Consider the following 27,969-nt stretch of genomic DNA (forward strand, 5'->3'; position numbering starts at 1 on the left):
TCTATTCCATTATTTCATGCTATATGAATGAAACATGGAAGTATAACCGAGATTCTACATTTCCATAAAATTCAATGACTGTGCTTGGAGTATCTGTTGTAATCTGTAAGTGATTATATTGTTTTCATTACAAGGCAGCTTCATGAAATATTGTGCTCTCTTTGATAGTTGTGCAATCGACAAATATTATGTTGTACAGGAGCAATGGGAAAAGAAGAATGTATTTCTCACTGGTAAAAGCACTGTAAAATAGCTAATCTCTTTTAAACCAAATAACATTTTGTTACCACCTTTACTTATTAAACTTGGTATTTCATTTTTTCAGGAGGGGGAGTATTTATTTTGCCTCAGGTTTAGAAGACTGAAGGATTCAGTTTTTGAAAAGAAATTGCATGATACTAAATTAGTTACATGGTGGTGGTAGTTTAAATCTGTTATTCATGGATTTTTTAGACAAATCATAAAAATTATAATTATAAAGCAACAGTAGAAAATTTATTGAAAAATTTAAAAATTTGCAGTTCCACTTTTTAGAAACCTGAAGTGCAGCAAATAAAAATAGAAAAAAATAATTCCTTTACTGGATTCCCACTTACAACCTATTGTGGGTGGAAGTCACATTAAAAAATAAAATAAAATAATGGAATGATGTGTGTCTAAAAATAGATTTTCTTAGAGAACTTTTTAATATATCAACCCTAGACAACAAGTCACAAATCTATAACACAACAGTGCCATCTGTGGACAAGTGGTTAGGAAGAATGAAATGAATCTGTTAATGTATTTCTTGAAGAACTGAGATTTTTATCCATTGATGCATAGTATGGGAACATACTTTCCAAAGAATAGAGGTAGAAGGAATGAAGGAAGGTTGAGAAGTTAGTTTGATAAGTTTGGATCTGTACTGGTCTATGAATGTTGACCAATAGCTCATGTTCTTCTATGTTTAGAAAAAATTAGAGCAATGCTGGTGTCCATTTCAATGGAACAGTAGAGAACCCATGAAAATATCTATAGAAAAATACATAATGCAGAAACAGAGCATCTATGAGAATGCAATTGGGTGGAGTTGGTGAGAGTGACATATGACCAGTTAAGCAGATAGCCTTCTTCTGGGTAGCATTGAGCATTCTTAGGAATGGTTCCTAAGAATGCTAATGCTAACATAATGTACTATGTTAGCATTAGAATAGGCTAAATTTGAAAGCCAACCCAGGCAAGAGAAAATTGATCATGACTGGAAATTGGAATGCTCTCAAAAGTGTGATCTTTCTTCTGAGAAATAAGACAATGTTTTGATAACATTGAAATTCTCCAGCCTATCCCACTTGAGAATAATAGGAAGATAAGTGTTTAAGGCATTGTTTATAGAAGATCTTAAAGCTTCAATCAAGAATAATGGAGTGTGCTATCATCAGAAAAAATAATGGGTAGGATTTGAGGTTAGCAAGAGAAAGTTGTAGGAAAAGTGTGGATGAATGTACAGAGCCTTGATATATCCCAGCATTGGTGGTGAAGTCTGATTAGGGAAATTGTCTATGATGACATGCATTGAACAACCAGAGAGGAAGCTGATAATCCAGTTGCAAAAGGCAGAGGGAGACGAGACCATAAGAGAGCAGACTCGATCTTATATGTTGGAAATATCAAGCGCAACCACATGAGTTTCTTCAAACTTTTCCAGGACGTGTGTCTAGGGGTGGGTGGGATGAATGGTGGAATCCATATTGGCAAGCAGTAATTAATTAATGGGCCTTAGTCACTTGATTAAGTTGATTGTTTGATTTTCTGTTACTTTTAAGAATAGTGTAATGAGAGCAATGGTATGTTTGTTAGATGGCTGACTTTCATCTCCTTGTTTTAGAGACAGGATGGATAAAAAGTTGGCTTCCATGCTTCTGGGTAGATGTCAAATGAGCAAGGAAACAAAAGGTTCAGCTGCTGTTAGAACAGAAGACAAGCTTTTTTTTTTTTTTTTTTTTTTTTTTCAGTTTGGTCCTTATGAAGTCTGCTTATTCATTGATGAATTTTGTTAAAGACTATAGTATAGGTTGAGTGAAGCAGGTTTTTTTTTACTGAAGCCATTTAAGATGTGCACAATTTTATTTTGGACTTCTTTGCAACACTTATTGAAGAGAACCAGAACTTTGATAATGATTGGGAAGTTTTGTGTGGAAAGGGAAATGAAGGCACTCATTTCATCAAGGATTATTTCAGATGCTTGGTTAGCAGACCTTGGAAAGCAAGCATAGAAATTCAAGAGGTCATTCAAGAGGAGATCAAACATATGTAGTGTATTTATAGGAAGAGCTAGTTAAGAAAAGGTCCAGGGTGTAGGAAAATGATGAAGATTATTCTTGATCTGTGAAGTTAGAAAGTTTGTTGGTTGCTGTATGGGAAGAATATCAACAGTGCATGGGCAGCATATAAAAAATACTTAAATGATTCAATATCAGAACATGTCCTGAGAGTTTGAAGAATAAATTGGGTAGGAGTCAAATGGATGTTATCTTATCAAGCAAGAGATTTGTAAGAAAAGGATGATGTGGAAGGAATTCTCTGCATAAGGATGATGTCCATTATGAAAATTATAAGCAGCAGGCCAGAAGAGTCATAACTGTTGTATGGAAAGAAACTGGCTCTGCAAGCTAAAGATAACCTACAATAATTCTATCAATATGCTGCAAATACAAGAAAGAATAAATATGAAAGAATAACTACTGAATGCAGATAGTGTGATGGTGACAGATGCAGAAGAAGTTGTTCAGCTAATAATGAGTGTCCATTTTGCCAAAAGCTATCAACCTGATATATGCAACATTGAGCTTGCTGCTACCTCTTCACTGGATGAAGAAACTTTGGTGTATGAGGAGGAGATATTAGAGCTATTGCAGAAACTGAATAAGAATTGAGCAAGAGGGACTGATGGGATATCAACATGTGTGCTAAAAGAGTGTTCAGCTGAACTGGCTAATCTAGGCTATATAATTTGAGTCTCAGAACAGGGAAGATTCCACAGGAGTGGAAAGAATGCATGGTAACCCATTGCACAAGTGCGGTGCAAAGACTAATGTATCCAACTATTGACCTATCAGTACCTATGGAGTGGTGATGAAGATTTTGGAAAAGTTGGTTAGGGCTCTCATTCAGAAATGGGTTGACAGTGAATCTCTACTTTGCAATGAGCAACATGGGTTTACTAAGGGAAGGTCATGTTTTAGCAACTTGCTCACATACTACAATAATATTACCATTGAATTAGACAAAGGGAATACATACACCATGATACTTTTGGATTTTTGCTAAGGCTTTTGTCAGAATATAGATTGGAAGACTGCTGCATAAATTGGAGAAAATGGGTTTGGATTTTAAAATATCTTTTCCTGCAGTGTGGGGTGTTCGCCAGGGTGATCCTCTATCTCCCCTTTTCTTTAACTGCATCCTAGATGAGTTTCTTAACTCTCTTCCTAGCCATATAGGCTACTCTCTAGGCACTTCTTCCTTTAATGCTATGGCCTTCGCAGATGGTCTTATTCTCGTAGCCTCTATTAAGATAGGCTTGCAGGAACTCCTTGACCGGGCAGTTGACTTCTTCTCTATTCGAGGCCTTTCTGTTAATGTAGAGAAGTCCTGCTCTTTAGCTCTTGTCCCCTCTAGTCAAGTCAAGAAGCATAAGGTCAAAACTATAGTTTTCCCTGCACAGGAGGCCGTTGCATGCTTTGACCATCCTGAAAGAGTGGAGATACCTCAGTATCATGTTCACCCCAAAGGGAAGGTCTTCTATCCTAGAAGCTGGGATTGCTTCTTTGAGGAAAGCTCCTCTTAAGCCCAGCAAAGACTGTTTCTCCTTTCCCACTATCTCCTACCTCGCTTTTACAAGTTGGTGCTTGGTAGGACATATATCTCGGTATTGTCCCGAATGGACAGGAATATCCGTTCAGCCATGAGATCATGGCTCCGACTGCCGCCTGACATCCCTACTGCATATTTCAATGCAAGGGTGAAGTATGGTGGGCTCGGGGTTCCATCACTTAGATGGCTGATCCCACGCCTGCGGCTGTCAAGAATCGCGAAGTTAGAACTATCTGCAGAGAGGCTTTCTATAGCCCATTAATACAAGAAGACTTTAGGTGGGCTAAAGGCTGGTCCCATTATCAGGGTACCTTAATTGAGTCAGCACTCACAGAACACAAGAGATGGGCATCTCTGTTGCACTGTTCTGTAGATGGTGCTCCTTTAAAAGATTCATATCTGGTGCCTCCCCAGCATGATTGGGTAAGGGATAGCACCAGACTTCTCCCTGGGTTTGAGTATATTGACCTTATCAAGACGAGGGTCAATGCCATGCCTACTCGAGCCCGCACAGCTCGATGGGGTAGTGACGACTCAAACTGTAGGGCTGGCTGCCACTACAGTGAGACATTGTCTCATATAGCCTAGTGTTGCTTCCACACCCATGGGGTCTGCGTGTGGAGGCATGACGCCGTGGTCTCCATTCTGAACAACCGCTTTAAGAACAAAGGTTGGGAGACCGCAGTGGAACCACATTATAGGACATCCGTGGGTTTGCAGAGGTCCTATATATATCTGTTCACCGTTATTCAGTCTGTACATTAATAACACTACGAAGGATTTTAACAGGCAACATACAGGTATTTGCTGATGATACAGAGATAGGTAGAGTAATCAGGAATTCTGCTGATATGCAGTACTTGCTGAATGATTTGAATAGACTGGAATTTCAATGTTAATAAATGTAAAGTCATGTATTTTGGTGTGATTAGATATCCAATGTCATATTATATTGGTGGAAAGTCATGCATTTTGGTGGTGATTAGATATCCAATGTTGTATTGTATTGAAGAAACTGATCAGGCTAGGGATCTTGGAGTGTTAGTAGATAGGAAGTTCAAGGGCCATGTAACAAAGATTGCAAATACAACTCAGAGGATAATTGCAATGCTGAAACAAACTTTGATATGTAAAGATGAGGATGTCATTTTGCCTCTTTTCAAGTCCTTGAAGAGACCTCATAAGGGAAGGTCATGTTTTAGCAATTTGCTCACATACTATAATAATGTTACCATTGAATTAGACAAAGGGAATGCATACACCATGATGCATTTGGATTTTTGTGCACATGCCCGATCTCCTAGTTTCCGTGGTGATTCTGATACAGTGGAGAGAGTGTTAAAAGTGATATTAGGATTGTGGAATACTGATTATGAAGATAGGTTGAGAATTTGTGGGCTGCAGACACTAGCAAACAGGAGAAAGAGGAGTGATATGATTGAGATTTTCAAACTTCTGAAAGTGTTCTGAAAGATACAGGATTTAAGTTGATGGAATTTTTCATTTTGTGCAGGGTGGGGAAAGGACAAAGGGTTTTCTTGGAAGCTGAAAATGAATGCTGTCAAGGAAGATGTGAGATCAAGATTTTTTTCTCCCATAGAGTGGTGCGTGATTGGAATGATTGCCATTGGATGTCTGTGTGCAAGCAGTATGAATGAATTCAAGAACATATGACAGCTGGTGTGTGTAATATGTGACCTCCTTTGATGAGTCCCTGACTCTCTGGAGGTCTTTCTTAATAGTAATAAATAATAACAACAGAGATTGTTATATTGTGAAAAGTTATTGATTATAATCTCTGTAATTCATTCATGAAAGATTTTCAGCCTGTGGATATGAAATTGAGTGCTACTTCTTTACAGTAAGCAAATAATGCGTTAAAGTTAAATTGATGAGGCACGAGATTTAGGAGTGTTGGTGGATAAGGAATTGAAATTTAGGGGACACATTGCAAAAGTGACCAAAACAGCTCATCAAATCACTTGGTTGCTGAAGAATACGTTGACAAGCAGAGACAAGCAGGTTATTGTTCCTCTCTATCGAGCCTTGATAAGACCCCATCTAGACTACTGTGCTCAGATTTGGTCACCTAGGTTTCTTCTAGATGGGGAAGAGGTGGAGAGGATCCAGAGGCGAGTGACCAAGATGATAGCAGGTCTGTGGAATGAACCGTATGAGAACAGGTTGAGGATTTGTGGGTTGCAAAAATTGGTTGATAGGCAGAGGAGGGGAGATATGATTGAGACATTCAAATTACTGAAGGGTTTCTATAAAATTAATTCAGAAGATATTTTTGAGAACAGGGCTGGTTGTGGGAGGACTAGGGGACATCCATGGAAACTGGGCAAAAGTGTGGTTAGTAAAGGTGTTAGAGCTGGGTTCTTTACTTTTAGAGTAGTGAATGAGTGGAATGCGCTCCCTGAGTCTGTAGTGGATGCTGTGACAGTGAATGAGTTTAAGGCGAGGTATGATAGATACTGTATGAATGTCAGATAGTTGTGATGAATATGATTTGGGGCCTCCCTCGATGAGTCTAATGACTCCCTGGAGTTGCCCGTAATAATAGTAATAATAGTAATAAAGTTAGTTAATACTTATTAGATAAATAATTAGTTGATCAACTGTAGTAAAATATGTCAGCCAAGTTTCCTGTAGTGGATCTGCATGGTAGCATTATTCACTAAAGTCACTATAAAGATTTTCTTATTGCAGTATTATGTGAAGCCTAGTTAAAGTTGTATGATTGTTTCTAATCTATGGAAACTTTTGAATTTCTGCAATAAGAAAATCTTTATAGTGACTTTAGTGAATAATGCTACCATGGCCAAATTATGTGTTGTATATACAAAGTGTGTATATTAAATCGTGCTATTGTTTAGCATTATTGAGTCTTTACTGAAGTCGAAACAATGTTACACTTGCTCTTGACCTAACTATTTGCCTAAAAGAGAAACCCTTCTGTGAATTAGGAAATTAATCTATCTCCGTAACTTCTCATCTCACACTGATCTTATGACCCCATTCAGGTTGTATCATGTGTTCAGTTTTAATATCTGTAAGTGGTGGTGCATGTTATTGAGTATGTATCGATATTCCAGATGTTGGTGAAATAGATGTGGACATAATTTTTTACTTATTTATCTTTTGATCTGCTTGGGAGATAATGATTATCAGAGACAGTATTTTCATTAAGATATTTCTACAATGTGACGCTGCTACCGTGCAAAGATGGATGCAACTTAATGCGAGCTGGTAAAAAAAGATAAGTATTAGTAGTATGGAAAGTTATTATTATTTTTATTTCATGACAGTAGTGGTTTATTAGTTTATGCTATTCAAATTGAAAATTTATTTATTTATATATTTATTTATTTTTATGGTATTTTGTTAGTCTTTTACTCTCTCAGTATTGTCTCCACCTGTATTGATTGTATTCAAAATGGCAGCTGCCAGTTTTAGCATTACACCTAGTCCCCCAACATTTTAAAGACTATGTTCTTTGTAGCATAGTTGATTATTTTGTAGCTTGCTACACATGCTGTTTGTACGCATCCTGTTGTTTAAAAATATGGCAGGTGCGAGACTGGAATGTGTATGTGTCATGAAATGTAGGCAGTGCGAGGTGCTGACAGACATGAGTGTCTCGATCTCGGGATTTAGTAGCAGCAGAGATAATGCTTCAGAAACTGGTAATTTTCATTTGGCGGATGCCAGGGAGGGCAGAGAGAATGTTAAAGACTTGTATATGGATTTAGCTTTAAGCAGTTTAGCAGATCAAGATGGTTTGTCTGATGGCCATAATTGTGTATGCGAATGTAAATTGAAAGCAGAATGTGGGGAGAGAGAAATAGGACTGCTCAGAAAGGAGATGGAAGGAATAAAAACTAGGTTGAGGATGGTGAATGAGATCTTGGGCAGATAGAGAGGTTGGCTGATGTAAGAGGAATGAGAGTGTATGTAAAAGAATGGCATCAGAGAGCAAGGGAGAGAGAGAGGAAGGTGGAAGAATGGGAGAGACAGGGGATGGGAGGAAATTGCAGAAACCGAATGTGGAAGTAAGGAATAGAGTTATGAGAGAGAGGAGGGAGAGAAATAAGAGAGAGATTGGAAGCCATAAGAGTCAGGGATGCCAGTGAAAGAAGAATGAATCCATTTGGAGTGTCATGTATGACAATTCAATGATTTGGGGTGTGGGATGATAGTGTGGCAATGGCAGTGTAGAGGAGATTATAGTAATGGTTAGGATGAATGACCTAAGGGGTAGTGTGAATCTTGTAGCACAAGATTTGAGGTTGATATTATAGTGCAGCCGAAATGTCCGAGGAAAGATAGTGAGTGTGTTGTCCCAGTATGATAATTCAGAGTGGAGGAGAACAACAGTGATGATGAATGAGATGATAGCAAGAATGTGCAAGAAAAGAAGTCTGGAATATGTGGATGCGTGAAGTACGTTTGAGGATAGAAGAGAGCTGTATGTATGTATGCAAGAATGAATTGCATTTGAATGCAGAAGGTAGCAGGTGTTTGGAGAGACTGTTACTTTCTTTGCAAGTGATTGTGTTGGGACATGGAATTGCACAGAATTTCACAGGTGGAGTGTTGCAGGGATGGCCTCATGTGGGGGATAGTGGCTTGAGAAATGAGAAAATGTACACTATATTAGAGAGCCAAGTAGAGTATGAGAGGAGTAATAATGGCTCTAAGAATACTGGCAGTACACTGGTTTTTCTGTATACAAATGCTAGGAGCATTAGGAATAAAGGGAACGAGTTTGTAGCATTGATTCACTCATTCTCTCCAAAGGTTGTTGGTATCAGTGAAACTTGGTTAAATGAGGAAGCTGTTCTAACAGGGATAGAAATCAAAGGGTATAGAATATTTCAGCAGGATGGTGATGGTAAACACAATGGTGGAGTGTTACTCATGATAAGAGATGAATTGTTCACTCTCAGAGTGGAGAATCTCAGTGGGAATAACACCAATAATGGCTTTGAGAGTATATGGTGTGAGATAGATGTTTTTAAGACAAGATATTTAGTGGATTGTTGCTACTGATCAGGGAATTATAGATGGTGATGAGCAGGAAATATTTAGGCAAATTAGGTTGGCAAGTGCAAAGTGAGTGATCATTATGTGGAATTTCAACTATAGTGATATAAACTGGGCAGAGGAGACAGCATGCAGGAATAAGGAAACTGAATTTTTGGATTTCTTTAGGGAGAACTGTCTTAGGCAGCATGTGATGCTGGGAACACAAGGATCAAGAGTTTTGGATTTAGTCATAGCATCAGTGGATCTAATTGTGACTAGATGACATACTTGTCACATGTAGTCTTGAATTAGAGGTGAATAGATATGTGGGGATATCAAAACAGAAAGAATTTATGTGGAATTATAAGGAATACGACTATCATAGACTTAGCAACCAGCTTGCAGCAGTACAATGGAGGAAAGAAATTTTGAAGGAAGAGGGATCATTAGTGCATGGGAGATACTTAAGAAAAAAATTATTGACAGTAATGACAGATTGTATATCTTGAGTGAAGAAGATAAAGAAATTTAGGGTCAAAGCACATAACACAAAGAAAAAGAGATTATGGAAGGGATATAAAGAGAGGTGGAGGACAGTTGCATGAGGAATATAAAGCTCAGGTTCGGAAAGTGACTAGTATTGTAAGGAGAGAAACATTTTAATATGAGAGGAGACTGACACTGCAATCCGAGGAGACTCCCAAGGCATTGTGATGAGTAGGAGGAAAAATGATAATGGATGGATTATTACCTTGCTGGGTGGAGATGGGAATTGGGTGAAAGCAGATGAAATAGTTGAGCTATTTAATGATTACCTTATTAGAGTGTTCCATTCTGGTACTACAGGCTTTCTTCTTAGAAGGATAATGACTAGTGAAGTGATTAGAAGTGAATGAAGATAGTAAATGTCAATAAGACAGAGGAACTAGATGGAATTTTGCCACATGTGTTAAGGGAATGTGTTATGGAACTGACTGTGCCATTAACTTGGTTGTTTAATGGAAGTCTTGCAATGGGGCTGGTTCCTGGAGAGTGGAAGGAGGATGAGATAGTATGATTTCATAAGCATGGTGGCAGAATGGAGTATCAAATTATAGGCCTGTTTGTATTTCTTCTGTAGTTGTTAAGATTTTGGAGAAATTGCTAAGAACTTATACAGAATTGGGCACATGAGGGTAATATTATTTATGCAGGCCAGCATTGATTTGTTAAAGGGTGCTCTTGTTTTAGTAATCTGGTTACCTTTTACAGTAGAGTAACCGGAGCAGTGGCTGAGGGTAAGGCATACAAGTTTTTTTTTTTTTTTCAAAAGCATTTGACAGGGTGCCACATGACAAGTTGATTTTTAAGTTGTATTGCATGGGATTGGATTGGTGACTGGCTCTCTGATAGATATCAGAGAGTTTTATATGGAGTAGGAAGGGGTTATAAGTTGAGTTCCACAGGGTTCAGTCGGGACCATTACTGTTCAATTCTTTATATGATATTGTCACAGGCTTACAAGAAGACGTTCAGTTGTTTGCAGATGATTTGAAGCTTGGGAGGGTTATTAGCATTAGTGCTGATGTTTTGGTTCTTCAAGAGGATTTGAATAAGTGGGAAAAGTGGGCAAATGAATAGGTATGTCAGTTTAATTCAACTAAATGTAAGGTTTTAAAATTTGGGATCCACAGATGGAATGCTTCATACTTACTTGGTGGAGTTATACTGAAAGTAGAGGAATCAAGGGATCTTGGGATAATTGTGGCTAGAGATTTGAAGTTCCAAGGACATATTGCAAAGGTTGTGAATACATCTCAGGGAATTGTGGCAATGTTGAGGAGAACATTGACCATGAAAGACAAAAGTGTGCTGGTCTCATTGTATAAAGCTTTGATCAGACCACATCTGGATTTCTGCACTCAGATCTGGTCACTGGGATTTGAAGGGGATGAAGTGACCTTGGTGATGGTGCAGAGACGATAACAAAAATGATATTAGGACTGTACAACGTTGATTATGAGGGTAGACTGATGGAATGCAGACTGCAGAGCTTTGTGGATAGAAGGCAAAGGGGTAATAAAGGAGACATTTAAGCTATTGAAGGGTTATTATCCTATTAACACTGAGGAGATTTTTCATATGTTAGAACAAGGAGCCATCCCTGGAAATTGCAAAAAGAAGGTGGTGAATAAAAGGGTAAGAAGTAAGTTTTTTTACATGGAGAGTGGTAGGAGAATGGAATGCATTGCCTGAGAGGGTGGTGAACGTGCAGACTGTGGATGTGTTTAAGGAGTGGTATGATAGGCTTTGTGTTGACCTCCTATGATGAGGCTTGTGACTCCATAGAGGTGAGGAAAATAATAATAATAAACAATAGAGAAACAGAATAAAGAGAAATTAGACACTTTGCAGTGGTGGGAGATTAATGCTGGTATCTTCTGAGTGAAAGTGTGACTGGATAACAAGAAAGGAAATACCTGTGTTACATAATTTTTTAATGCAGAGTTTATGAATGTTCTAATAATAGTTGTTTTATATTTCTTTATTTTTGATGTTTGGTATTTATATAAAACCAAAATAACATTTTATGAACAAGACCATTTCAGTAACTTCTGCATATATTTCTGCATAAGATGTGGACTTGATTGGAAAGTAACAATGGTATTTATTGAATCAGTGCATGGAAATTGCTTACAAAAGTTTTGGAGGGTTGAACTTTTTGCTGCTTAGTGTAGTTAAAAAAAAGAAAAAAAAGATTAAGATAAATATTTTTTAATCTAAAGCAAATTTCAACATAACTTTGAGGTTGCTTTAACTCCATATCTAAAGATTAATAGTAAAAAAGTATTGGCTCATTTCATTCTTTTATAAATTTGGTACATCTCTGTATTTTGTGCTTTCCTTTGCTTTATTAGAAATATCTAATGTAATATTTTTGATATTTCACTCTAATTTCTTTACACACATGCATGCACTCTCTCTCTGATAAAGCTTGAATTTTATGTAATTTTTCATTCTGCAGAAGACTTTTGCTGCTCAGAAGAGGCAGTTACAATTGTGGCTATGTTGCAAGTTCAGAATGTATTTCTTTCTCCATCTAGTAAAAGTGTTGAAGCAGTATGTATTACTTTGTTTTATTTTTATTTTATAAATTATTCATTCTTACATGCAAAATATATCTACAGTTGTGCAAACAGTTCATATGAGTTAAGAAATAATTTTAACATTGTTAAGCAATATAAAAGCAACAAGTTAATTTACAGTTAAGCATTAAACTGCTTAACTGGTTCTGAAAAGTTCTTGATTTCTTTTCTAGTTGTTTAGTAATTAACAAGAAGTACAAAGAAAAGAATGGAACCATATTAAGAGTGGTCAAACTATAAGTTGTTCTGTATATCTTGCATTAAAAAACATTCATTTGAAAGCAAATTTCATTAGTTAATACACTAGTTGAAAGTTTCACCACTATAATGATCAGTCTACCAGTAGAAACATTCACAAGGAAACTGAAGGTTTCCTTCCTTCCTCAGTACCATCTGTGTTTAGATAACTTCTCAGTATAACTAAACGAATTGGAACGTAAGCCATGATAACTAATTAAACATAATATGGATTTTACTTATAATTTTTATTAGCATAGAATTTTTACTCCATTATCAAGGGCATCTTCAGTACAACTTTCAAATTAAACAGCTAGAATAGAAACTGGTAGATTCAATGATAAAAGTGCATGAACTACACATACATGATATAAATATATTAAGGCTGTAATAAAATAATTTTAACAAGAAATCATTAATTAAAAAAAAATTCTTTAACTTATAAAGAGCTACTTCCCATTCATTATTATTATTATTCAACACCTCCATGGAGTCCAAAGACTCGTCAAGGGAGGGCACCTACTCTACAACTCTCAATCCTCCTACAAAAACGAACCGCAACTACACCAATGCCATCTACCTTCCACCACCATCACTAGTATTTTCAAAGACAATCACAAACATCCATGCCCACTGCAGGATTCGAACCTGCAGTCTTTTGGCTGGAGAGTGGATACGCTACCCACTCGGCTAAAACAGGCCAGCGTGTAAATTCATAGTGAAGAATTTATGGAGACACACAACACAAGGTTTTTTTTAACTTCTAAAGAGCTACTTCTCATAAAAGGGATAATTTTAGTCCATCACTTCTGTTTAAAATTGGACAGTGGAGCAAGGTTTCATAACTTTATACTGTATATATGTTCTAAGAGATAATTATTTTTATTGAGAACCTTAATTTTCTTCCAAAGGATAGATTCAATGTCTGGTAGACATAGCATGTTCTGTGAGTCCCGATTGTTTTGACTCATGGAATTTAATGTAGTTTAAATGTTCATCATGACACAGCCAACAATCTACCTGTTTGGCCAATATATGATAACTCACACCAACAAGGAACTCAGGCAATGTATTTCACTCACCAACCACTCTCCATACAAAGAACCTGCTCCTCACTCCTCTGTTCGCACCTTATACTCTGTTCACACCTTATACTGTTTCGAGCAATGGCCTCTTGTTCTACTCCCTTCTCCCATTCTATGAAAATCTCCATGTCAAACCTGATAACAACTCATGACTAGCTTATATGTCTCAAGGTGGATCAAAAGTGGACGTTTATCTTTTAAAAGCCTAGGAAAGTATAAATCTTGTTAATAGGTGAAAGGATATGTAGGCCAACTGATTTAAATAGTTTGGCTATATACTACCTTCAAAGACACCTTTAATATAAGGAATAGTAACACAATGGACCACTTCTGTATCACCATCACAATGAAAGGCTGATGACAAGAAAATTCTACAACTACCAATGATCTTGTTGACATAAGGTTTGGTAGAACCATTAGCAAAGAAGGTGGACTTGATGTGATTTATTTCCTGAGAGAGCAGCATTTCAGTAGAGCAGAGAGTGAGAGCTTGATGTACCAGAGTCTTAATGGTGCCTGATATTTGACAGTTATGATGGTGTGAAAATGCATGAATGTAATTCATGCATTTTCACACCATCTAAAAACAGAGAAATTAAGGCACTGTGTAGTTGATGAAGTAAAAGAATATCTAAAAAGGAAATATAATTGTTCTCTTCTATCTCAAGAGTTAACTTTGAGGTAGAAGAAATCTCCTTTTACTTTGTCAGCTGAATAGTCAATCATGAACCAGAACATTCAGGGCTTGTGGAATAATACTATCTCCACCAGACATCGAATCCTTTGAAAGAAAATTAAGGTTCCTCATAAAAGTAATTATCTCTTAGGATGCTTATATAAAAAAAGTTGTGAAACCTTGCTACATTGTCCGAATTTAAATATAACTTATGTACTAAAACTATCCCTTTTATGGGAAATACTTCTTTACAAGTTACAGATTTTTTTTTAAATTAATTATCTCTTGCTAAAATTATTTTATTGGAACCTTAATATATTTAGAAGATGACAATATGTATCATATATCCGTAGTTCATATGCTTTCATTGTTGAATTTATCAGTTTCTGTTCTAGTTGTTTAATTTGAATGTCATACTGAAGATGCCCCTATTATTATTATCATCTGACCTCCATGGAGTCAGAGAGTCATTATGGGAGGTACTATTGCACACGATGCTCATCCAACTGTGCCTTAAACTGATTCAATGTGTCTACATTCACAACACACTCAGACAATACATTCCACTCACCAACCACTCTCCATACAAAGAACCTGCTCCTCACTCCTCTGTTCACACCCCTCCTTATATTGTTTCCAGCAATGGCCTCTTGTTCTACCCCTTCTCTCATTCTATGAAAAATTCCTCCATGTCAACCTGATAACAACCCATGACTAGCTTATATGTCTCAATCATATCCCCCCCCCCTTTCCTCCTGTTCACAAGGCTTTGTAACTTACATTCTCTCAGTTTGTCCTTGTACTCCACACTCCAAAGACCAATGACCACCAAAACCCGGCAACCAAATCTGTGTACAATAATCCATATGAGGCCTGATCAAGGCCTTATACAGTTGCATCACAACCTCATCATTTCTTGATGTCAGGGTCCTCCACATCATTGCCATTATCTGATGTGATGTAATAAATTTAGTTTAATCCTTTATCCAAGTATAAGCAAACAAAGTTTGCACCTGAAGTATCTTCAGGACTGAGGCAACTCGTGGTAAAGGTGGTCCAAGCTCTCATCACTACTTGTCTTAGTATCTCCCATAATGCAAAGCACATCTCCTTGCAGACATGTATAATGCTATGCATTATGGGAAGGGCCACTACCCAGACCGGTTTCGACCTTTATTGAGGTCTCATCAGTGGTAGCCAGACCCAGAGGTGGTGATACTAAGGTGGAAGTAATGGAGAAGTCATATTTACCTATATGAGTTGCCAAAAGGTGTCTCACCTTATTATTAAATTACTCTGGATTTAGAGAAAGATGTTGGAAGTTTTTTTTTTTTTCACTTGGTTAGACTATAATAAATTTAATTTAATCCTTTATCCAAATGTGGCCCTTCCCTTAATGCATAGAATTATACATGTCTGCAAGGAGATGTGTTTTGCATAATGGGAGATACTAAGACAAGTGGTGAGAGCTTAGTCCACCTTTACCATGAGTTGCCTAAGTCCTGAAGATACTTCAGGTGCAAACTTTGTTTGCTTACACTTGGATAAAGGATTAAACTAAATTTATTATAGTCTAACCAAGTGAAAAAAAAAAAAAAAAAAAAAAAAACTTCCAACATCTTTCTCTAAATCCAGAGTAATTTAATAATAAGGTGAGACAATCTTTTGGCAACTCGTATAGGTAAATATGACTTCTCCATTACTTCCACCTTAGTATCACCACCTCTGGGTCTGGCTCCCACTGACGAGACCTCAATAAAGGTCGAAACCGGTCTGGGTAGTGGCCCTTCCCTTAATGCATATTTACATTATACATGTCCACAAGGAGATGTGCTTTGCATTATGGGGGATACTAAGACAAGTGATGAGAGCTTAGTCCACCTTTACCACGAGTTGCCTAAGTCCTGAAGATACTTCAGGTGCAAACTTTGTTAGCTTATACTTGGATAAAGAATTAAACTAAATTTATTATAGTCTGACCAAGTGAAAAAAAAAAACTTCCAACTGATGTGATGTCTTCACAACTTGTGCAATGTGGCCCCTGAATTTCAGGTCCTTGTCCACCATCACTCCTAGATCTTTCATCTTCTCTACTTCCTTTAGGTTCCCCACCAAGTGTATGCTTTGCATCCCATTCTTGCTTACCAACTCTTAAAACCTTACACTTTGCAACATTGAACTGACAGTTCCACTTGCCTACCCCTTCATGCAATTTATTCATCCTCCTGTAAGCCCATAACATCCGCTTGACTCTGCATTTCTCTTCCCTATGTTGCATCACCTGCACACAGCTGCATATCACTAGTTAAACCCATCCCATATCATTAACATACAAATTGAACAACAATGGTCCCAAAACTGACCTTTGTGGTACACCACTAGTAAACTTCCTCTTTCAGGATACTGCACCCCTATATACAACTTTGTGATACCTATCTGACAGCCAGTCACTGATTCAACTCCGACGTCTGTTATCCAATCTCATCTGTTTCAACTTATTTAATAGTTTGTTGTGTGGGAGATTATCAAAACTTTTGCAAAATCCAAGTACACCACTGTATATGCATCTCCCCTGTCGAAGGTATTTGTCACCTTGTTATAGTACATAAGTAAGTTAGTAAAACATGATCTCCCCTTAACAAACCCATGCTGATAACCACAAATCATACTTTTTTTTAACCCAATTCTGTATTTACTTCTCACCAATCTCACTAGTACCTTCACCACAACTCCAGATATACAGATTAGCCTATAATTTTAAGGCACAGCCTTATCATCACCTTTATACAGTGGAACTGTTTTACTCTCTTTCCACTCCGTTGGAACCTGTACTGTTGTAAGACTCTTATTAAACAAGCATGGCAATGCTATTGCCAATTCCCTGGAACATTCTCTTAAGATGTATGGTGATATGTCATCAAATCCTATTGCCTTATTGACATCAACATTATTTATTTCTTCAAATACCTCCTGCTCACTCACAATTAAGCCATCCTCACCTATATCCTCTACAATTTCTTTCTCATGATTCCACCCTGATCAGGATGAAATATCCTTATAAATTGATCGCTGAATACTTCAATGTCTTTTGCAGCAGTTACCATTCTTCCATTTTCATCCATTAACATCATCTTATCATGATCATTCTTCCTTCTACTCGCCACATATCTAAAAAAACTCTCTAGGGTTTTTCTTTGCCTGATTTGCCAATTTCTGCTTGTACTGCATTTTTGTTTTCCTTACTAACTGAGTCATTCTCCTGACTTCTATTTCTGCTTTTCATGTAAGTGATTATTACCATTATTCATCTTGTATTACCTCCCAAGTACTTTCTTCTTTCAGATTTCATGCTAAGCTCCTCATTCATCCATTTTACACCTACCTTATTCAGTCTTTTGGCCTTTGGAATACATTCACACATTTATGCTGTTATGTATTTCTTTGTCAGTTCCCAAGCAGCATTTATTTCCTCACCACTCAACTCCTCATTCCATGCTATAGCTCCAAGTTGTCTCCTAAACTTGTCATAATCAGCAACTTTATAATTCCACATATATCCTTTCCTCCCAAAAAGCCTGCATATGGCTAGTCACAACCCAGGTGATCACTCTCACCAACTGGAGGAAAGTGTGAAACCCCACTCACAATTACATTCTCTGATGAAATGTTCAGATCTGAAACTCTCAATCCTCGCATGTCCTCCTTTACTTGCTGCCCAAGATAGTTATCTCTCATGAACTCGAGAAATTAATTTTTCTTATTTCCAAATGTTATTTCTTCATTCCAATCTGCACTACCATAATTAAAATCACCCATAATAATTACCTTTCCTTTGTTCACTAATCTAAGTTGTTTATACATTTCTTCATCACCACCCTTCACATTTCTGGGCCTATAGCCACATCCAACTAAATATGTCTTCCTATCATCCTCCATGTTACACCACACTGCCTCATAACCATTGCCACTATTTCTCTCTTTCATGTCTACCTCATGTGGACATAATTCCCCTGCTATCATCAGAAGCACTCCCCCTAATATGTGGCAAAAATTCTGTTTATAAAAATTAGTTAGTAAAATCCATATTATGTTTAATTAACTTCTCAGTATCATTTCAGGATGGATGATTCTTGTAACTGCTGTTAACTAATCAGCAGTCACAATCATTTAGTATGAAAAATAAGCTGTGCATAATCAGAATGTAGTAGTAATTAAGTAGTGCAAACCTACAAACTAGAGTTTACATTTGCAATTAGTTAATTAGGTAGAACATGAATTTTGTAATTCAAGAATTATTTCATAAATGCTCCAGCTGTTTTGCAAGAAAAAGTATGATCACATTATAATATGATCCAATATAATTGAAAAGTATATATATAAGCGCATATTTGGTTTTCATTATATTTTATTAACTGTGAGTTATTGCCTCTCAGTTACAACAGATACATAGTGTTGGCACCAAATCAGAAGCAAGCATACCAAAGAAGGTATGCTTTCCTTTCTTTTGTTTGTTTGTTTAAATAGAAGTAGAATTAAGAACTTTGTTTATAGCTGAATATGAGTTAGCTGGGCTCATACGGAAGTGGTAGGATTTTTTCCACCACCTCCATATGAGAACAAGAATTACTGTTTGAGAGCACAAAAGAATTGCCAAGAAATAAAATTAAATATGCTCAGCAAACACATAAAGAGATAATAAAGAACATGTAATGCTAACTTGCATTAATAAAGAATGCCTTTTAAAATAATGTCCATTTAAAAATAACAGCAGATGAGAGTGTTCATTGGCAAGAGGTGGATCAACAAATTTAAAAATGAATAGGGAGAACTGTCAAACAACAGAGATGAAATTTTAAAAAATGAAATTTTAAAATGAAATTTTAAAAAGCAATTACTACAAGGACTTGTATACTAACTCCCTATTCATTTTTAAATTTGTTGATCTTAGCATCACAGGTTTATTATCAGATAAGCCAGAAGCTTTTCCTGAAATCAGCAGCACTGAAATTAAAAATGCCATCATAAGAGATGAAAAGAAAAAAAAAAGCTCTGATAAAGACAAGATTAATGTTGAACTGTTAAAATTTGCACCCAAAGAATTGTCATATGTATACTCTTGTGAAGCTCTACAACGGTGTCTCCTTCTCTACAGTTCATCCTCCTGATCCAGTCTTAGCCTTGTACCCTATTGGTACTACAGTTGTGCCAGGTGGGATGACCTCTAGAATTTTTATGCCTCTTTTCCATGTTCAAGTTACTGCTTTTGTTCTCCTGGAAAAGAAATGGAAAAAGACGGATGGCCTGTGCAGATGTGGTTAATAAGAAGAATGATGTTGATTAGCTGGTTAGAAAATGTTGCTAAAAAACAAGTACTTTGAGTGAAAAAAAAACAAAAAAAAAAGAAGCTTACTGAATGAGATTGGGAAGAAGAAAATGAAGTTTTTAGGACAGATATATGCTAAGAGAAGAAGTACTGACCAATGTGATCATCACATGACAAACAAGCAAGAAGAGGAAGAGATCAACCCATACAATCAGTTGTATTGAACAGAATGCAGGGCATAAGAGTTCTTTAGAGGCAAAAGTATTATCCTGATCTTTAGAGGTATGCAAAATAGGAAGTGGATTATGGAATTTAGATTATGATGATAGATTGCAGGTATGTGGATTACAGACTGGTTAACAGAAGAAAGAGGGTTGATATGGTAGAGGTCTATAAACTTCTGAATGGATGTTGTAGGATATTGTATGATGAAATGTTTCATTATATGGAAGGTGGGGAGAGAACATGGGTATCCACAAAAGTTAAGTTTGTTTGCAGTCAAGAAAGGGGTAAGAGCTAGGTTTTTCTCTTACAGAGCAGTGAGTGGAACAGTTGCCTTTTGAATACATCTAGTGTGAATAAATTTAAGGAAAGGTACGACAGCTCATTTGGGTGATATATAGCCTCCCTCGATGAGTCCTTGACTCCCTGGAGGTCTCAGATAATAATAAGTGGAGTACCATGATCTCCAACCTCTGGATTCGAGATGATTTGTGAATGAATTTAGACAATTCATTGGTTTGATGATCAAGCATACAACTTTCACCTATTGATATGTCCATTACTTGAGTTTCTTCATGTTGGCTTTGTTTTATGACATGGAACATATCTGTTACAAATTGTTCTTATATATAAAATCTTTGGATCTTTTCTTAGCTCTCTTTTAGACAGTTTACACTATTTGAAAATAAACTGGATTAACAGCTCTTTACGTCATTTTCATTATTTTATAGTATACGGTTTCTCAAGGCATATGGAACATAAAATTTACTTTCGTGCAATTTAACATCTACCTGCCATGTATATCACAAAACACACACTCCTGTCTAAGAGAAATATACAATAACAGCACCACATGGCCAATTGAATTATTCTGGTTTTGTGACCCATGTTTATTAAAAAAAAACAACAACTGTTTTTTAAAACTAAATAAGTACTAAAAAACAAACCCGACAAGTTTCTTTAGTCATTAGGCTAACATCTTCAGGGGTAAAGAGAACTAACAGTTTAAAGCACAAAGTATAAGAAATTATGAAAAAACAAGTTTATTTGTTGGTATTATGAACATCAAAAAAGTTCATTAAAAAATCGAATAACAGATCTATACAACCGTTAATGCGTGTTAGCTGGAAACAATGCTATTTGATGCCAAGTTCTGTGGTTCACTTTCACTCTGTCTGAGGTCTGAACTGGTTAAATTTTTAATAAATGCTGACCAAACTCGATTTAAAATCAAACCTTGATTTTTGTTGCATTGCGTAGGAATTTTAATCATATTTGCCACCTCTTTGAATTTTCTTGTGAAACAGTTTTTATCAATGTAGGACATGTTTGTTCTGTCCCAGAGTACATCATGACCAGTAGAAGCTGTGTGAAATGCCAAGCCAGACTTATGTTCTCTCTTTTTTTGTATGTCCTTTTGATGTTCGCTCATGCGGATTTCTCCCGATCTCCCCATCTGACCTATGTAGTAGATGCCACAGGAATTGTGAATATTATAAGCCCCTGGTTTTTTCATTATGAACCAAGGTGATGGGGAGGTTTTGGAGGATGAAGAGATTTTGATATTTTTTTCAAGTCAGGAAAGCCACTTTTATGTTATACTTGTAGAGAAGTTTGGCTAATTTATCTGTTACATTCTTGATATAAGGAAGGGTGACTTCGTTCTTGAGGTCTTATTTATTTAAGTTTCCTGTAGGTGCTGTATTGAGAATTTTCTTAATTGTCTTAGTTTTGAAACCATTCAGTTGTAGGATCTGTGTTAAGTATTGTATTTCTTTTTTCCGCTTTTCTTCTGTACTGGGGATGCTGTATGCTTTATCCATTAAGGTTTTTATTAGGCCTATTTCTTGCTTGGGGTGGTGGTGTGAGGTAGCATGAAGGAATCTTCTTTTGTTTGTTGGTTTTCTATAAATGGAGAACAATAATCTGTTTTTTCTTTCATTTATTTCTGTAAGGATGTCTAGGAAAGGAAGTTTTTTTATTTTCTTCTAGTTCCTGAGTAAATTTTATGTTAGGATGTAAGTTATTAAGATAGTCTTTAAATGCAGTCAGTTCTAGTGCTGTTCCAAATGATGAAATCGTCCACATAGCAGAGCCAAATTTTTGGTTCGATGTGCCAGTTACATGGCGTTACAGCAAAATGATAATATGACTTTTTCTTTTTTTCTCTTAAGTTTTAATTGTATGTTCATCACCATCCAAAAACAAAATAAACAGAATGTAGCTGTTTGTCAAATCCTTTCTGAAAGAAGGCAAAAAAAAGAAAATATTCATTCTACAATTTTTTGATAAGCCTTTACATGCCAATCAAGAAATTATTAATAGACTTCTTATGGATAAAGGTTAATAACCCCTAGTAGACTACAGGATTATCCAGATGTTTTGACATAGTTTGTAAGAAGCTGCATCTCCCAACTAACTTCTGTATAGTAGTAAACACTGCAAATTGCTAATTGGAGTAGTTCATGGATTTAAAAAAAAAAAAAAAAAATCATGTTTGGTGGAGGAGCTTGCTTATGAGTTTGTACTGGAAAGGCTAATTAATTTGGCTTGATGACCAAACTATGGTGATCATTCATGTTCTGCATTATTTCAATATTGCATGATACTTTTATAAAATATTTATATAGGGGTGTTTTCATATTACAGTACCAGTATCCTTGAATCACAGGTGACAAAACTTTACTTATTTGGTATAAATCACTTTAAATAAATGATTTAAGTTATTGAACCTTTTCACTACTAAACTCAATTTATATCTAGTGGTTTTAAAATGTCACCTTTGCTGAGCTCTAGTATATTCAAGCACACCTTTGCATTTAAAAATATCTGCCAAAACAACTTTTAAATACATTTGAATTTCCTGGTCATGTTATCAATATAATTCAGTTAAACTCAAGCTGATATGTCACATGGGCAGTGTCTTCCCATAGATAGTAAAAATAGTATGAAGTGTACATGCTGACTATAAGTCATAAAAAAAATTGCCTGAAATCATCAGGAAAGAGAGAAAATAAGACAAATCGGCTAATAATGAAACCCATTGTATAATACACCCCAGTGGTGTAGCTAGAGCTTTTACTGCCCAGGGCGATCCCTGAGTTTGCTGCCCCTCTCAATACGTACCAAAAATACTACAAAAAGTCAAAATAACTTATAGGGAAATAAATTAAAACTACTATTATTATTATTATTATTATTACGGGCAACTCCAGGGAGTCCTTAGATTCATCGAGGGAGACCCCAAATCATGTTCATCTCAACTATTCGACATTCATACAGTATCTATCATACCTCGCCTTAAACTCATTCACTGTCACAGCATCCACCACAGCCTCTGGCAGCCCATTCCACTCATTCACCATTCTAAAAGTAAAGAACCCAGCTCTAACACCCTTACTAGCCACACTTTTGCCCAGCTTCCATGGATGTCCCCTAGTCCTCCCACAGCCAGCCCTGTTCTCAAAAATATCTTCTGAATTAATTTTATAGAAAAAACCCTTCAGTAATTTGAATGTCTCAATCATATCTCCCCTCCTCCGCCTATCAACCAATTTTTGCAACCCACAAATCCTCAGCCTGTTCTCATAAGGTTCATTTCACAGACCTGCTATCATCTTGGTCACTCGCCTCTGGATCCTCTCCACCTCCTCCCCATCAAGAAGAAACCTAGGTGACCAAATCTGGGCACAGTAGTCAAGATGGGATCTTATCAAGGCTCGATACAGAGGAACAATAACATGCTTGTCTCTGCTTGTCAACGTATTCTTCAGCAACCAAGTGATTTGATGAGCTGATTTGGCCACTTTTGCAATGTGCCCCCTAAGCTTCAACTCCTTATCCACCAACACTCCTAAATCTCGTGCCTCATCAATTTCCTGGAGTACAGTTCCACCAATGTAATAAACTGCTACTAATCTTCATCATCATCATCATCATCAAATTCCTGCCATGTACCCTCAAGGGGAGCACAGGATATGATAGTACTACATGAAAAAATTTACATCATTACTAACTTCCTATCTACAATTTTCCTCCAAATTAGTCTGTTACTTGTCAAGACTCCAACATTATCAGATCTTATATTTCTTGTCTAAGGCACTTTGTACCATATCAATCCACCTATATCTTGGTCTTCCTCTGGGTTGTTTTGCTGCCAACCTGGCATAGAACACTTGTTTTGTTAATCTTTCTTCACCCGTTCTGTTTAAGTGACCATACCACCCAAGATTAGCTCTGCTAATGCATTCCTGGATGCTGACAACGTCAAGTTCTCTCCTAATATCCTCGTTTTTAATATGATATTGCCATTGATGCCATCTATTCACACCTCTAATCTTTCTCAGCACTCTCATATCTGTGGTCTCTAGTCTTTGGTCAAGTGTTTTACTTCTGACCCAGCTCTCAGATCCATAAGTTAAAACTGGTTTGAACACTGTCTTGTATACAGCTAATTTAGTGTTCCGACTAATTTCTCTCTTATTCCATATGAATTTATTCAATTGACTTCCCACCATACCAGCTTTGCTGATTCTGTTGGTAAATTCTGTTGGTGAAGATGGTAAATATTGAATTTACCATCTTCACTAAAAATCATAGCTAAGTAGCTGAAATGTTTTTCTTGTTCCACAGGTTCTCCATTCACAACACAGTTGGCATTTTCACTGATTCTGCCTATTTTCATTGTCTTTGTCTTTTTATTGCTGACCTTCATACCATATCTATTACAACAGTTATTCAATTTAGTTAGAGAACCTTGCAGACTTGTAGTGGATCTATTTAGAAGTATAACATCATTCACATAAAGCAAAGAGAGCTGCGATTAACACCTCCAATTTTGATATCAGGTTTGATACCACTTTCCTTCATAATATGATCCATATAGATAATGAATAACAGAGGGGACAATGTACATCCTTGTCTGACACCAGATTTAACATTAAACCATCTTCCTGTACTTCCTTCAATTCTAACTGCAGACTTACAACTCAAATAAAGACTAAGTATTGCTTGATATAATGCCCCATTGACACCATATAACTGCAGCGTATTCAATAGCTTCTCTCTTGGCACCTTGTCATATGCCTTTTCCAGATCGACAAAACCTAAGTATAGATCTTTGTTATATTCCCATGCTATCTCAACTATTTGTCGTAAAGTGAAGATCTGATCCTGACAGCCTCTATTTGGCCTGAATCCAGCTTGTTCTTCACCCAGCTTTTCTTCCACAATTCTTCTCAATCGTTTCTCAAGTATACTTGCATAGATCTTGCCAGGAACACTTAGTAGGGAAATACCTCTGTAATTCTCACATTCAGTTTTATTTCCCTTTTTATATATGGTACAATGAGAGTTCTACTCCAATCATCAGGAATTCGTTCCTCTGTCCAGGCTTTCTGAACTATGCAGTGCAGCCACTGTAAGACTTTTATACCACCATACTTCAGCATTTCTGGTCGAATACCATCTACTCCCGCTACCTTTCCATTTTAAGCCTTTGATGGCTTTTTCTACTTCAAGTATGGATATTTATTCCTGACTGCATGCCTGGTCAGTGTTTTTTAACACTGTGCTCTCATCACTGCTTGTTTCATTTAACAGTTTTTCAAAGTAATTACTCCATACTTCAAGGATATCTTTTACTTCCGTTTTCATGTCACCTTTATCATCTCTGACTGCTTTTACAGCACTCTTTCCTCCATGCCTAAGCTTCTTCAACATCCTCCAGAATTTTTGTCACCTTCTTGATATTTATTTTCTATATTCTTGCCAAAGTCCTCCCATGACTTTTGTTTAGCTAGTTTTACACAGTGTTTAGCATTCTTGCATTTGTCTCTGTATTCTCTAAGAGCACAAGCTGACTTATTTGACAGGAACTTTTGATATGCTTTCTTCTTTTCCTTCACTGCCTATTTAACTTCCTGTGTCCAGCATGGAGTTCTAATTTTTCTATCATTGCGGACAACTTTACCACATACCTCTCTAGCTGAATATATCAGGGCTTTCTCAAGGCTTGCCACTGAATCTCCAAGGTTTGATTCCTGTTTTCAAACTCTTTCATTTTCTTTTCAAAAATCTTTGTGTATTTTAGTCTACAGTTCACATCTGAGAGATTCTCAACTTTTATTCGCTTTAAAACTTTCTTACATGTTATTCTTTTCAATGTGAAATTCAATTTTATCCTGCTCAAGACTAAATAGTGATCACTTCCAATTTCAAATCCTGTGTACACTGGTGTCCTACACCAGGGAGAAAACAACACTATCAACAATAACATAGTCAATGAGACTTTTCTTATTCCTTGCCTCTTCTCTCCATGTGAATTTGTTCACATTTTTTATGTTGGAACATGGTGTTAGTAGTAACCAGTCCATGTCCTCAGCAGAAATCCAACAGATATTTGCCATTATTATTATTAGCTTTGCTCTTTTCTCCAAATTTTTCCAAAATATTTTTGTATGTCTCACAATCATTTCCTACTCTGCTATTTAGATCCCTAACAAGGACCAACTTTTCCTTTTTCATTGTATCAGTTGCTTTTTCTAAAGCATCAAAAAATTCCTCCACTTCTACCTTAGTAGAACCTTCTGTGGGACTATAGGCACAAATAAGTCTCATTGTCCAGTTCCCCATTCTCATATTTGCCCACATTACTCTACTTGAGACTGACTGCCATTCAAGAAGATTAGCCTCGTATTTTGTGTTGAATACTATGGCTACTCCTTCTTTTCCTTGATTGTCATAGCCTATATATAACATTTTGTATTTATTGCTCAGAAAGATCTCATCAGTTTTTGTCTTTCTTATTTCAATCACTCCTATTATGTCGATCTGGTACTTATCTAATTCCTCAGCTAGCTCCATTTCTTTACCATTCAGGCTTCTTATGTTGATAGTACTGATCTTTAACTCTGGTGATGTTGAGTTGGGGTGTGTTTTCAGATTTGTGGCAGTAGCTGACTTTTCGCTGTTCGCCCTGGTCCCTGGTGAAAACAACAGGGGCCTTGTTTAACTAGGCGATGCCCCAGCCGGCATGAAATTTTGTCATATTGTACCATCATTTTTTATTTTGGTTTAACCAATAAGACTACAATTTGGTTGGCTAAATCCCAAATTGCCAGCCCATCCTCGTTCGTTCAGTATCCAAGTAGATACCCAACAGGGTGCACCACGAGAAGGTGAGGATTGGACATTAGGTCAGAAGCCCTGGTCAGTTTTCTGCATTCCTTTAAAGGCTATGTGGAGGTCTCCTCTCAGTTATACAGCTTTGACCCCTAAGCAACCCCAAAATATCATCTCTGATAAAGTAATTCCAAGTTTCAAGTTCTATCTTAACATTTTTTGCGTTTGACTGAACTAACAGAAGTTGACACAGAATATTCTACGGCTGTCTTCTAATTTTTTCTTCTTATTGGATTTTTCCTCCATTTTGACTCTTTATCCTTCCCAAGAAAATACTCTTCATTCGTGTCTAATTCATCTTTACTTTCTTCACTAGAAATACCTTGTTCGGTATCCGAATCTTCTGAACGAACTTTCACATAATCATCTTCTAAATCACTTTCACTTTTACATTCGACTCTATCATTCTCGTCATCGGATTCGAGTAACATTCGCTGAATCTCTTCAACATCTGATGGATTACCAATCAATATATTTTTCCAGCCATTTTCAACGGCAAATAAATAAATAAATAAATAAAAACTAAACCAATACTATACTGACATCGGAGTTCGTGGTATCTCTCAGATACAGTTTACTATCAGATATCACACACCTTTACATAGCACGCATGAAACCAAACTGACAGCATAAACAGTGTGGAATATCACTAGTAATATATGCATGTGCAGCTAGTCATGACTTGCAAGCTATACACTGAATATGTGTAAAAATATTTATATTAAACAATATGTTTGTATCTGTCAGATCAGCCACGACCTCTGCAGGGTTAAGAAAAATGAAGAAGCCATTAGAAAACCTGTTCTTTATGGAACAAAATTATGTGCCAAGTCATCATCATATATGAGAGCCATAAAAGTGAAGATGGAAAAGGCCTTAGTGATGTGGATAGAAGATTGCTCACAAAAAGGAATACCTTTAGACGGAAATGTGATCAAACAGATAGAATTACAGTTGTACAAAGATTCAGGAAAAGGAGCTAACAACATCAAACAACAATTGTGATTTTTCTGCAAGCACAGGTTGGCTTACAAAATTTCCCAAAAGATACGTGCTTCATAATGTAAAAATAAAACGAGAAGTTGCATCTGCAGATGAGCCGGCAACTAAGGAATTTCTTTCAAAACTGTCCAGAATTATTGAAAATGGTGGCTAGACTCCTGATCAAGTTTGGAATGCAGACGAGACTGGCCTTTTTTGGTAAAAAATGCCAAGTAGAACTTATATAGCGAAATC

The 27,969-nt window shown here is 36.6% G+C and overlaps 1 protein-coding gene across 3 annotated transcripts in view; it reads left to right on the forward strand.

Annotated features, from left to right (window-relative positions):
* LOC150096612 (putative ATP-dependent RNA helicase DHX35) overlaps positions 1 to 27,969 on the forward strand; it is a 437,463-nt gene that overhangs the window by 303,024 nt on the left and 106,470 nt on the right. For all 3 annotated transcript variants that reach the window (XM_090408561.1, XM_090408562.1, XM_090408564.1), the window contains one exon: positions 11,888 to 11,982. In XM_090408561.1, the coding sequence (XP_090264687.1) occupies positions 11,888 to 11,982 (95 nt within the window). The remainder of the gene's footprint in view (positions 1 to 11,887; positions 11,983 to 27,969) is intronic.

This window comes from Typopeltis vanoorti, chromosome 18 (assembly GCF_054136105.1).
Source record: "Typopeltis vanoorti isolate ZY-2024b chromosome 18, IOZ_Tvanoo_1.0, whole genome shotgun sequence".
In the NCBI taxonomy this organism is placed as follows: domain Eukaryota; kingdom Metazoa; phylum Arthropoda; class Arachnida; order Uropygi; family Thelyphonidae; genus Typopeltis; species Typopeltis vanoorti.